Source organism: Pundamilia nyererei, unplaced genomic scaffold (genome assembly GCF_000239375.1).
Source record: "Pundamilia nyererei isolate P.nyererei 1_Seehausen unplaced genomic scaffold, PunNye1.0 scaffold00011, whole genome shotgun sequence".
NCBI classification, from domain to species: domain Eukaryota; kingdom Metazoa; phylum Chordata; class Actinopteri; order Cichliformes; family Cichlidae; genus Pundamilia; species Pundamilia nyererei.
Genome location: NW_005187412.1, coordinates 1,208,830 through 1,222,000, shown reverse-complemented (window position 1 = coordinate 1,222,000; position 13,171 = coordinate 1,208,830). Strand labels below are relative to the sequence as shown.

Here is a 13,171-nt window from a genome sequence, read left to right as displayed (position 1 = left end):
AAAAAAAAAAAAGAAAAGAAAAAAAGATGAAAGACTTTAGACAGTTTTTCAACTCTCAGTAATGCCATAGTGATCGTTTGATATATGAACCTGCAGCGGAGTTTAGGTCCAGTCACGGCTAGTGATGTCAGACTCAACAACCGGATAGCTTTTGGGAGGTATTCAGAAATTTCCATATAATACAAGAAAACCCACTACAGTTATGTAGTGCACTTTCAACCGGTGTTAAAGGCCAGAACAAACTGAACGAGTTACAATTAAGAGTATCTGTAAATGATTAATTGATTGTAATTTGTGTGTCACTTAGGCGCACAGTCAGTCTGTGGGAGCCACGATTGTTTATTTCACTCAGTAACTTGTAAATCAATTTATAACTTTTATGTTATGTATTTTTCTAGATGTTTGGTTGTTGGTTGTCTCTCTCCATTAAAATCGAATTGCCATAAAAATGTGAGACTCTTCATTTGTTTCTAAGTGAACAAAAATACAAATTCAGCAGGGGGTCAAATTATTATTTTCCTCGCTGCTCAAAAAAAAATTTAAGGATGACTTTTTTATCAGAGTTTGGGGGTTGTTTCAGTTTAGCTGCTTTGGTGTTAATGAAATAAACAACAGGTAAACCAGGGGCAACAACGAGACAACCCCCAAAACAGAAATGGTTCTACAGATGGAGGTCGCTGACAGTTTTCCTCTCCTTGTCTTTTTTTACTGTATTTCCCTAGTTTTGCATTTGGCTAGAATCAGTGACTTAATTGTTGCATGATGATATTTGTAGACCCTACAGAGGTTGCAGAAGTGGTCAAAGTCCTTCAGGATGGCGAATCAATATGTGCCATTGCCAGAAGGTTTGCTCTGTCTTCCAGCACAGTCAGAAGAGCATCGAGATTTCCAGGAGTCAGGCAGTTGCTCTAGGAGTTGGACAGAGGTGTTAAAGATCGTTAACCCATAAGCAGAACTAGTATCTGCTCTTTTGTGCAAAGAATTACAGGACTGCACTGCCACAGCCCAAAATGACACTAGCATGAATGTCTCCAAACAATCAGAAACAGACTTCATGAGCATGGGCTGAGGGTCTCCAGTGGGCCCCATGCTAAATACCCACCACCATGGAGTCCTATTGGCATTTGCCTTACAACACCAGAATTAGTATGTCCACCAATGGCACTTTCACAGATGAGAGCAGGTTCACCTTTAGCACCTTTGACAGATATGAAATGTTCTGGACAAGCTGTGGAGAATGATATACTGGATGATATGATATGTAGCATCATTCAGCATGACCTGTTCAGTGGTCTGGGAAGGCATATCCTTGAACGTACGCACCTCTACCTAATGACTGATAGCTAATAGCACAAACCTGCCATTTGGTATCGGGATGAAATCTTTGGAAACTTTATCCAGTCCATACCAGTATAGAGAGACAGCATGATGTTTTCTTCAAACATGTGCTGGTGTGCTCAGTGTAGCAGTGAGGGCAGAATAAAACAAATTCAACAAATGTTCAGCTATGAATTAATTAAGCTTTTCTTGCAAACAACCAACAATGGTTATGTTTTGTACAATAAGCTTAAAAAATGTTTTAAACTTTTGAAATTATCTTTGATAAATTCAAATCTCTCATGTCAACCTAATGTTATGAAAATAAAGTATTTAGTACAAGTAGCTAAAGTGGGGGTGGGGAAAAAATCTGTCCTGCAGATGTGTTCTTGATCCAACACAGCTGATTTAAACGGCAAATTACCTCCTCAACATGTCTTGAAGTTCTCCAGAGGCCTGGTAATGAACTCTTCATTTAATTCAGATGTGTTGACCTAGGGTGATATCTAAAACCTGAAGGACAATGGCCCTTGAGGCCCCGAGTTCCCTACCCCTGATCTAAAGCATGAGTAGAGGGGAGACCTATCTTGCCAAACAAGGCTGCTTGGGATCCAAAGCTTTGGAGTACTGTCCTTCATTTCACTACAATTGACAGAGAAATGTGATACTTTTACATTTCCACAGCAACCAGTTTTAGATCTTGGTCTCCAGCAGAGCTCTCTTTTTTTAAATGAGCCATCCAGGAATCTCTGCTAACTCACGAGGTTCATAAGGCCACAGGGTCTTTTAGATTGTTTAAAATTCAGAATAGATATTCCCATGCTATTTACATAAAAAAGAAATTTATTTAAGTGTTTCAGAAAACTGAGCTTGATTTCTGCTCTTATTATACTAAAAGCTACCTCTAACAATATATAGATGCTGCTGCTTATGCCTACTGTATGCGTATGGAGAGTTCTCTTCGTCTGTCTGATGTGCATGCTCTCTCTGTGACTGATTCCCTGCTGAACATTCATTCAGTTCCACTTTGTGCACAGAGACTTCCCTGTCTGAAAAATATTCTCAAAGCCATATAAAAAGCAAATGCGATTGGGAACCTTTTTTCTTGGTTGTGGCGTGACACTAATTTAGTTCGCCTCACACTTCCAAGGCAATTAGCTTTGAAGCTTCTCAGAAACTATTCTTGCACCAGTCGATAGCTAGCATGGCAAGTAAGAATTTAAGCAGGTCCATTGGGCGACAACTGATAAATATATCAAATGAGGTTACACTGAAAAAGAGAAACCTAAAAGAATAAAGAAAATATAATTACTTCACCAATTTCACTGGTTGCCCGGCCCTTCATTACTGGCCAGAGGTATGAAAATTTATATCTGACTGGCTTTGACTTGATGAGCACAACAAACTGCAAGTTTTTTTGTGAGGAAACTTTGATGATTAAACCATGTAATGATACGTTCACTGAAGCACATTTTGTGTAAAGGAACAGCCTATGCAGGCATTTAGGACACCAGAAAAATTGAATATACATACATTTAACTTACCGTATACTGTTAATTGAATGTTCATTCTCTATGCGATTTGTAAATGAACTCAGACATGTTCATGTTTCAACGCATGATGAGACTCATGTGGTTGTTTGATGATTTTTTTTATTAGGTGATTGATAATTGATAAATTATAACAAAATATCTTCTCAGAGTTTTTACAAACCTGATTTATTGATCATTGTAAGCTTATAGGTGTATACTGCAATCTTGTCACTTAAAAACAAGTCGAATGGCCACAACTTCATTATTTTACCTGTTATGGAACTTGAAACTTGACACTGATACCCAAGACGGTGAAAAAAAGGTTTTTGTTTTCCATGTTGCTCGGATCTAATTCGAACCAATTACACATCACCACTTCTTAATGTGGTGTTAAAAGGGTATGATCATTTCATGTTATTTTTTCGCTTAGAGCATTGCAAGAAGCTGTTAAGGGCTCAATATCTTGAAAATGAGTGTGGATTGTGTTTTAGAAAGGTTATTAACTTTTAGATATGAATTAAGCAGTGTGAAAATATGCCACCTAATTTTACAGTGGCGCTAGTAGTAAGCACATTCTGTTGTTATCATGCATTCACCACTTACGCTGTTTTTCCCACTCCAGTGACAAAAAATCAAGATATATTTACAGTAAAATGCAGACTGAGTTTCCTCGTTTACGGATGCCCCATAAATATGTTGTTGTAACATTGATCCAAAAAGGGATAAAAATGAAGTTTACATCTCTGTAACAGCAACTTGCATGCTCCCAAACACATCTGCAAAGGGTTAAAGTAGCGAAAGTCCGCGGTGATCTGAAAATGATGTGTCGGGAGTTGTGCCGTTCTCAGCGGCTCCAGTGACTCTCAAGCTCTCGGCTACTTATCGAACTGGTGGGTAGCAGACGTCTCCGAAAACGTCGGAGCACTTGCAAATATGCAATATCTTGATAAGCCGAGCAGATATTTGAAGTTTACACACCCACATTCTCGCCTGAAAATTAGTTAAAACTTTATTTTCTGACCCAGAAAGAGTAATAAGAGTAATATTAAAAACTTAGTAGCGGCCGCCATTGTTGAAAACTGGAATTGGCTGGGCCGTGCTATGAATTCTGGGATATGGTGGGCCACGAAGGGCACACCCGACCCAGCCTTCAAATTCGGGGAAAAGGAGGACGCATTTGTCGGCCGCATTCGGAGGAGTCTACGAATTTGGACAGCCTCCGTCGCGTCTCTGTGACGCGTCGCTGCATCCTCCTGAGGCCTACAAATGCGACCTCAGGAGGATGCAGCCCATGAATTTGGACACGACCATGGTGTGTTATGTGGCTAGCTACAAAGCTACAGTTAGGATAATATAAACACATTAGCACAGTGAAGCTGGAGGATAAACGCTAACTTTTTTCCCCTCAATAAAAGTTCATGTGAGGGCCCTGATGGGCAGATCCAAATGCAATCGCATGGCAGGAAAAAGATGCTGAAATCTCCAGCACAAGGTAAGTCATTAATATAGTGCTGCATGGTTTGGATGACTTTCTATGAAAAATTCCTGATTCTCAGCTCCATGTACCCATTCAAAGATTTGTAAGTCTCAGAGTGATTCTTTTCTAACCTGTTCAAATATTTGTTGTCTGGCAAACAGTGAGGCAACGGGCTGTAGTTACATCGCAAGGTTTTACAAACTGAGCTTTAAAACATGCTGATGAATAGTGATGATAAAAACCCAGAGAGGCTCATTGACTATTCTTAGGGGGTTGTTCAGATTAGAGCAGGATATAAAGCATTAAAACACGTAAAAAAGACAGCGAGTCAAAAAGACAAAAGAGTCCTTCAGTTGATTCGTCACTCATCACATCAAGTTTTAAGACACCAAGGTGGCAATAACAAATGCTGAGTTTAAGTCTTCACAGCAGGACTTGACTAACTGATTGGTGATAGTATGGTGCTTTCAGCCATTGTTTATTTGTAGTCTTTGGTCAAAGCTACATGAGCTACCTGCCATGCCGTCATGTGACTGACTTTCATCCCCATTCTGATGCTCAAGATGACATGCTGAAATTAAAATTGGCGGTGTAATGGTGTATGTCCATTCCTTCAGGACCACAATACACTCATCTGATGGTTGCTTCCAGCAGAAAAAGGCTCCATGTAACAAGCACAGATCAAACTGGTTGCTTGAACATGTGAGTGAGTGCACTGTCACTAGATCTCAATCTAATAGAGCACCCTTTGGAATATGGTGGAGCTGGAGAGTCACATCAAGGATATCCAGCAAAAAATGTACCAGGTTTGATGCAAAAAAAATCCAGAAAGAGACCTGTTCTTTACTGTTACTAAACATAGTGAAGCTGAAAACCAAAGAAAAGTTACTGAAAGAAATTACTGGGAGTTTTTTTTTTCATGTTCTTTGGATGTTTAAGCCGTCTTCATTTCCATGGCAACTCACTTCCAGAAATTTAACCTTCCTAGATTGCTTCCCTCAGGATTTGATGCACAGTGACCCTGACATTAATGCTTTAAGGAAGCATTATGTGTATGGTAAGGACACAACATGCAAACTAAAGCAACAGGCAGAGGGATTATTACTCAAGAATCAGTCGTATCAAGGCTGTTTTGACACCTTTTTAAGGTAAAATATTTTAAGCAGAAAATGGGACCTGATAACAGGAAGAATCTCGCTGTGTTCAAAGAAATAAAAAAAATTAGGAAAAACTAAATTGTACCTCATGAATGCACTGTGCTCTCAAAATAAAGGGGCTGGCTTGCTTTTTTTACACTAAATTATTAAGGAAAAATGACCCAAGTGGGAATACATTTACAGCACACACATAGCTGCTGAGGCGATTATCCTGCACACAAATTAAGCATACACGTACTTAAAACATTTATTGCAGTAGCTGTATACCTGTAGAGTAGTAACAAGGATTAACTGTTCAGTATCTGTGTTGTCAAACACCCTCACAACTGACAAACATACTGCGATAAGCAAATCACTCCATCCCACTTAACTTCATTATATTGTGACATAAATATGAAAGTGCTTTACAAACTGAATCTCTCCTTAATGCACAAATCAACGCTATTCCAACAAAGTAAAATGACACAAAAATGATCAAGTTAATTTTAAAAGCTATATCTTTTAGCATGCTTTTTCCATTGTGTAATTTGCCCTCCATGCTGTGGAATAAAACAAACCTTTTCAGACAGTGGAATGACAGAAAATGGTCTCTCATGGTTAACCCATTATCTGCACATGCCTTTGTGTTTTTCTTCAGTATCATCTACTTGATTTTGTACTTTAACATGTGTGTGATTATGTCTCTAAATTTGGCAAACATTCAATGCGTAAGGCATTTGATTATCATACAGAATATTCTTTGTAGCCAACATGTTGTCATTGAAATAAGCACAATTCAGTATTTGAAGAAACATCATGAAGGCACAGTGATTAAAGTGTGATCTTAACCTGTGTTTTCTTATGTATGGAAAATAATAGCTTGTGTGGAAATAATACAGATATATACATATGCCAGGAAACTGCAGATACTACTGAGGGATTTTTCTCAGTCAAATCACAATTTGAATAAAATCTATACAGTAATAAGATCAACATTAGATAAAACATTTAGCCATTTACAAATATATTGCTATTTAATTTGTACTGAACACCTTCAAAACTGGTTTATGGAGAGCTTTCAGAACTTTTCATTTTTATAATGCACATATTGAGCACTGACATCCTTCATACAAAACATTTTGCTTTTTTGTTTTTTGTTTGTTTGTGTTTTTCTTTTGTTTTTTATAGAAAAAAAGATTTGGTTGTGGTTTTGCATTACTTGAAGAAAATTATTAAGAAATATGGGCAACACTGGGTATATTACGAGATGGAAAATTTGCTTAAATCAACAGTATTTTTTCCAAGAAATACATAAATGTCTTGTTGTTGTACATTTTCCCTTATTATAGAGCTCAGTCCAGCTAAAATCCCAAATTCTGATGACAAGGCATTATAATGATAACGGCCAAAAACTGTCCTATTCACTTTGGATATTACAGATACATGATAGTGGTTAATAAGTCTTATTTACAAACACAGAGACAATGACAGAATAAACAAGTGTTCACAAACAGTGTTAGAACAACACTTTCTGAAGTGTAATTCCATTTTCTTTGATTGTGTCGATTAAATATAGTCCTGAACAACTCAATAACAACCACACCACAAATATTTGTATATATTGGTCAGCCATGGTAGTTTTTTTTTTCCTTTCTTCTAATTTCTTTTAATTTATGCACGTCCCCGTGGCACTTGTCCAATTCACACTCAACAAAAAAACCTTGCTGAATGTTAAAGAAATCCATAGAGGATCACACACACAGTTTCCTCTAGAGCCATGGTAACACAGCATAAGCACTATTTTGTGACCACCATAGTAAATGTGGCTCTTACACTGCAGAAGCATCAACTTAAGCGCGAAGAACAGAAATAAGAGAGAAAAAATAAAATGGGGAGGAGCTCCGATGATTGCTCCGCCTGTTCACTGTGTCCAGATGTAAGGACATCTAACAGCACAGAAGGAAAGTCCCTCTTATAGCTGCTGGTCCTTTGGGCTGTCTGGGCAAGAGGCTGGCTGGCAGGACTTGAGACTCACCAGTGGAATATCAGCCATGCCACTGCTGGTGAAGTGTCCCTCCCCACTTCCAAACTGCTTTCTGTCACCAAAATGCTCTGACCGCCCACTCTCATTTTTCCAGGTTCTGCTCAGAGTATGTCCATTGAGCAGTTTGTCCTTGGGACCCCACTCCCTCTGAGACCCGAAGCTGGTTACAGGTGACTTGGGCTGTTGGTATGTTCCCAGTGTTGGCGGCATCCAGCAGTTGTCTGAATGTCCCAGGACAAGGCACTCCTGTGTACACATCTCTGTAGCTTCCACTAGACCGCGTGGTCCAAGGGGGCCATCTAAAACAGAAGAACCAGAAAGAGAGTTGTTATATATTTTGCTGTTCTCGCTGAACGTAAGGTTCTCCACTCCAGAATAACCCAGAATATGAGAGGGGGAACTTCGCATACTTTAGTGATTCAGAAAACAAGCTAGGAATGTAACAGAGAAGGAGATTTGCTTTAGGGAACTGGGAGACATGGTAGTGCTATAGATCTTAGGAAAGCCACCGTCTGGCAGATTTAAAATTGTTTCTAATAGTCTTTATTATTTATTTGTTAATCTAAACAGGTTTTTAAACACGTCAGCCAACGGTTATGTTATAAGCTATTCAAAGGCATAGAAGTTCACTAATTCCTTATTGTAAATCATGTTGCTGTCTCCACTATAAATGATTTTCTGGAAATTAGCCTACCTCACTTCACCTAAACCGGGAGGTGGGGGGAAGAAAGTTGAAGGACAATTTGCATCACAACAAATCATCTTTCCTTGCCAGCTCTCTGCCACCATCTGGCTACTCCTTGGCTGAACATACATCACCATCAAACAGTAAATATTTCAGGTGGTATTTGTTGAAATCTCATTTGATAGAAAACATGCATAATGCATGAAATGTAATGGAATTCTCCCATTTGAATAAATCTCCTTCTTTGAATCAGTTTTATTTTCTTAAAATGAAAAACAAAGCAGTCATGTTTGTGTTTGTATAGTATAGCATTAGTGGGTAATTAATTCATATGGGTTTTTTTCTGTTTTACCTAAAAGAGAAAATTATACCTATTTGTCCTAATTTGTCCCTTTGCTTCACAAACTGCTAATCGGCTGGTGCATCAGCTAAAAGGGGTTGCTTTTTGTTTTTTGCAAACCTGGGCATGAAAACTGTTTTTTCTCCTTCTTCATTTACATATATAAAATTTCAGATTAGTTATGTTACAAAGATATACCAGAAAATGGTATAGAGTGGTAAAACTTTTTTGCTAATTAAAGTTTAACTTAATATTCAAATGCCAGCATCAGTGAATGGTCAAAGCCTTGCTGCAATGTTTACAGTGTGCTAGGTCTACTGAGAATCCATAACAAACACTTTTGGCTTAGAATAACATCATCACCTAACTGTTTTAGTCTGCTGACCTTTAAGGTCTGCATAACCTTTATCCTGTACCAATGTGATCAGAAAATTCAGCCGTAAACATTTCAAGGTCAGTTAAACATTTTGCATTGAAAGCAACCTTGCTGTACTTTACTTCTGGGATTAATTTTGAAAAACACTGGAAATGTCTAAGAACCAAACTCACTACATCGGGCAGCTACTTTTATATTGAAACTGTTTTTGCGAGCTCTGTCAAAGACTTCTAGATGGATCAATATAATAACAATACAATAATTAGTAAATGTTAATGCTAAAATGCAATTGTGTGTATGTTTAGCACTGACTTTTAAGGGATTTTGATACATAAAACACCCACTTCATATAAAATATTGAGTCTGTAGTTCAAATTGCGATTTCATATTTTCAAAATTGATGTTGAGTTAACTGTAATCTAACATGATTGTCTTGGATTATGCAACACAGCATACAAATTGACATTTACATTTTTTATATTTGGAGATTCACATATTGTTTGTTTCTGACAGTCACTGCTTGGCCTATAAACCTTTTTATAAAGCTCATCTTGGGCAAAAATAAAACTGTTTTGCATGAGGAGAGCAATTTTTTCCTATTGCTATAATTATTCATGTCTTCTGATCCAAATGGGAACATTTTCTCATACTCCACTAAGCCTCACTTCTTTAATACTGCTTTCTGACTTTTACAGCACATACTGGAAAATGATGTGAAGAAAGCAGAAGCAGGAGTCAGTCACTCTTCTGTGTGAATGTAGAGTCCATCACAATAACAGGCACCCATAATTGGCATATGAGGAGTATAACCAAGATACACATTATCATAGTTGCATGAAGAACCACAGAGAGCAATAATACATGGTACCCAGGAGACGGCAAGATGAATTCCTCAAATGAAATTGTAGATGAGTGAGTAGATATCTGGGGAACTCTTAAGGAAGAGAGATGGTAAGAAGGAACATATACAGTACATGGTGTGCAGTTGAGAACAAATGAACAAGAAAGAAGGCTCCCATTTGTATCTACTTTTTTTTAATAAGATAATAATGACGACATTAAAATCATTATGTCTCTGATGGCATTTCTTCTAACTTTGCAATCACTGGACACTTGAGAAATAATAATGTAATAACACAAGGTTGTAAATTAGACTATATACATATGATGAATTTGGACTTTGTGTATTGATTACAGCAGGATCAAATGACTGTAATGTCTATGTTTCCTATTTAATTTTGATTCCTTTTTTAACAAAGCAGAGCCAGTCATTAATCAAGAACACTTTGTGCTTTGCTTTTCCCCTGGTGTAATAAACATGACCATTTGCATGCAGATTGGTACAATCAGTGGCCCCAGTGGGCAGCAGAGGATAATTTGAATCAGCCATTTTCACCGTTAATCTCTGTATACCTGCTGTTTGAGAAAATGCAGAGACAAAGCCTGATTGAAAAGACCACTTGAGGTATAGAGCTGATAGGTTACAAAATCTATTCATATACAAGAGTCTTATAATGCCAGCCTATAATTCCCATACAGGGAAAGCAAATGAGTAGGGAAGTCAAAATAAATTGGATACCTAAATATAAAGGATAAAAGATTGAAATGTCCACACTCCACTGTACCCCAAGAGATGCTATGGAAAATACAGTAACATGACCATACATTGCAAAATAAATCAATCCAATAAAACATATGACAGGATTATCAGAACACTGTCCCTTCAGGTTTTTAGTCTTTTTTTTAAACATTTATCTGAGGCACTGTTAGTAAAGCAACATATTTAAACTTCAGCAACAACTCCAGGATATCACTTCGCTATTACCAGCTTAATAAAAGTTCTGTGGTATATCACTCTCCAGGAGCCCGACTCCACACTTCCAAAAATGAAAGAAATGGAGAGTATTTAAAACTCAGACTCAGCAGACCAATTTCAAACAAAACCAAAACACCAGCAATCCTTCTTTACTGGCTCCCCATTGATGCACGCATGCGAACGGAGGCCTGTTCTTAAGTGTGCAGAAATATGTGAGTCTGTTTAATTGAAAGTACACTGTAAGAGCAGGGATTTTATCCCATTAGTCCACGTTGCCCTGGAGAAGACTTTTTGACACTGCAAGAGAATGCCTCCTCTTAGAGTGGGTGAAACCCATTTATTAAGAACAAAACCCTCATTTTAACCAGCATTATTATTTTTCTTTATATTTTTTTAATACTTTTTGTCATGTCCTTTTTTTTTGCTGGACTAGTCACAGTTTCCATATCCATAATCAATATGCACACGTAGTTAATTATGCATTTTTTAAAATAATTTCTTTTCCTTTCATTGCTCTTTATTTTAATCTTACCTGTTGATCGGGCTCAATTACCGAACTGGATAACACTGACTACCAGCACTTATTAGCTGCTAACTTTTCCTGGTTATCTTGTTCCGAAGAAAAGCTTCCCTTTTTGCCTCATTACCTTCTGACTTCCCAACTCTGTTCTCAGAGTTACATCTCATGTCATGTATTACAATTCGGAGTGGGCTGGTGATGGACCATATAATTCATGAAACCCAGTTTCCTATTTGGATTGTAATTTATTTAAACATTCTTGCATAATAACATGGCTGCACATGCCAAACGTGTAATAAAAAACCTGTCACTGGTGAATGGGAATACTCCAGAGGATGTCAAATAACATCTTGTTACTCCTACTGAATCCTGAAGAGCGCTGGATGGACGAAAAGCACCAACAAACCATAACGTCACAACATCAACAGACCGAGTATGATTCCTTTTGTGACTTGCGAAGTAATTGTAGAGAAAATACACCTCAGTGTCTCATTTGTACCTTAGCTAAAGTTTTGATATAAACATAGCTTTCCTAAGTCACAGAGTTCTTTTAATATACTGATGTTATGAACAAACAGATAGAGAAACAGAATTGTTTTCCGAATCTCCTGCCTAACATTATTGCGTTTTTGTTCATGTTTTTTTTTTTAAATACAGACAAAACGTGTCATTTGGAAACAAAACCAAAATACCCTAAGCTTTTTTAAGCTTTTTAATTCAGCTGATTTCACAAGCACATGGCTCTACTGCATAAATAAGGAGTATAGAGTATATGTAAATTAATGTTCCTTTCATTCATACAAAATTGTTTTCACATTATTTATTTCTACTTTATCTCTGCATAGTGTGTTGCTCATGGTTACTGTGCTCAGGAAGTCAAATTCCTCCCTGTGCTTGCACACACACACACACACACACACACACACACACACACACACACACACACACACACACACACACACACACACACACACAAACGCACAAAGAAGCAAATAGCCGGTGGCTTGTGTTTGGTGCAGAGCCCCTGAGTACTTTAAATAACATTGAGGCACAGGTGTTGAGGAATGCAAGGGATTCAGAACTGTGTCAGATGGTGCTGACTTTTGCTTACAGCGCTGTGCAAATGTTGCAGATGTCCACAAAGACAGATACCTTAAAGACAAAGAAACCATTAGATTGCCTCCTGATACGATGTCATTAGGCTGTGCTAAGGGCTGGTGTGCTTAATTCTGCGGAAGCTGTGGAATAAATGTGAGGTACAAGAAATAGCTGTTTAACGATGGACACTTTGACCAAAAAAGTATTTACATGCCTCTCTTTCTCTCCTCCCACTCAGCATCAAAAGATCACAGAGGTTACAGAGGAGGAGAGAATCATCCTTATTTTTGACCAGAGGTTGTTTGCAACTATAAGGGAGTCTTGTTTTAGTCTTCTGGCTATTACTAATGAGATAACATTTGGCTAATTAATTGGATGCACACTATCAGTGCTGATGTGCCAGTCCCACACCAACAACTCACAGCCTTGAGAATGGCAAGGGGGAACGGGTGGAGAGGGAATGAGAGTGATTGAGTGTGGGGGATTTAGTGTCCACAGGGCTTGTTTATTTATCCATGCTGTTAAGCATGCCCAGATGTTGTTATTTAGGGATGAATGAGGCTTTGTTTTAGTCCAGCACGGAGGCTAAAAGTTCCATAGTGCTGTTTTTCCACTACCACTCAAAAACCCTCAAGATATGTCAGAGAGATTTATTCTGTATGCTTCTGGTGTAAGTTTTTTCTTTGTGACCCTTTTATCTTCTACTACTAAGAATATATACGCATGCCACCTTTCCATCACTGTGCACACTAAGGCATGTAATGGCACACAATGTTATAAACATAACCAATACATAAAGGTCTGTCTTGTAGTAAAAGTACATATATATA

The 13,171-nt window shown here is 37.9% G+C and overlaps 1 protein-coding gene across 2 annotated transcripts in view; it reads right to left on the bottom strand.

Moving 5' to 3' along the window:
• Positions 1-6,634: 6,634 nt before the first annotated feature.
• Positions 6,635-13,171, bottom strand: part of pcdh9 (protocadherin 9) — a 186,843-nt gene continuing 180,306 nt past the window's right edge. For both annotated transcript variants that reach the window (XM_013908555.1, XM_005724169.1), the window contains exon 5: positions 6,635-7,805. In XM_013908555.1, the coding sequence (XP_013764009.1) occupies positions 7,435-7,805 (371 nt within the window). In that variant the 3' untranslated portion in view covers positions 6,635-7,434. The remainder of the gene's footprint in view (positions 7,806-13,171) is intronic.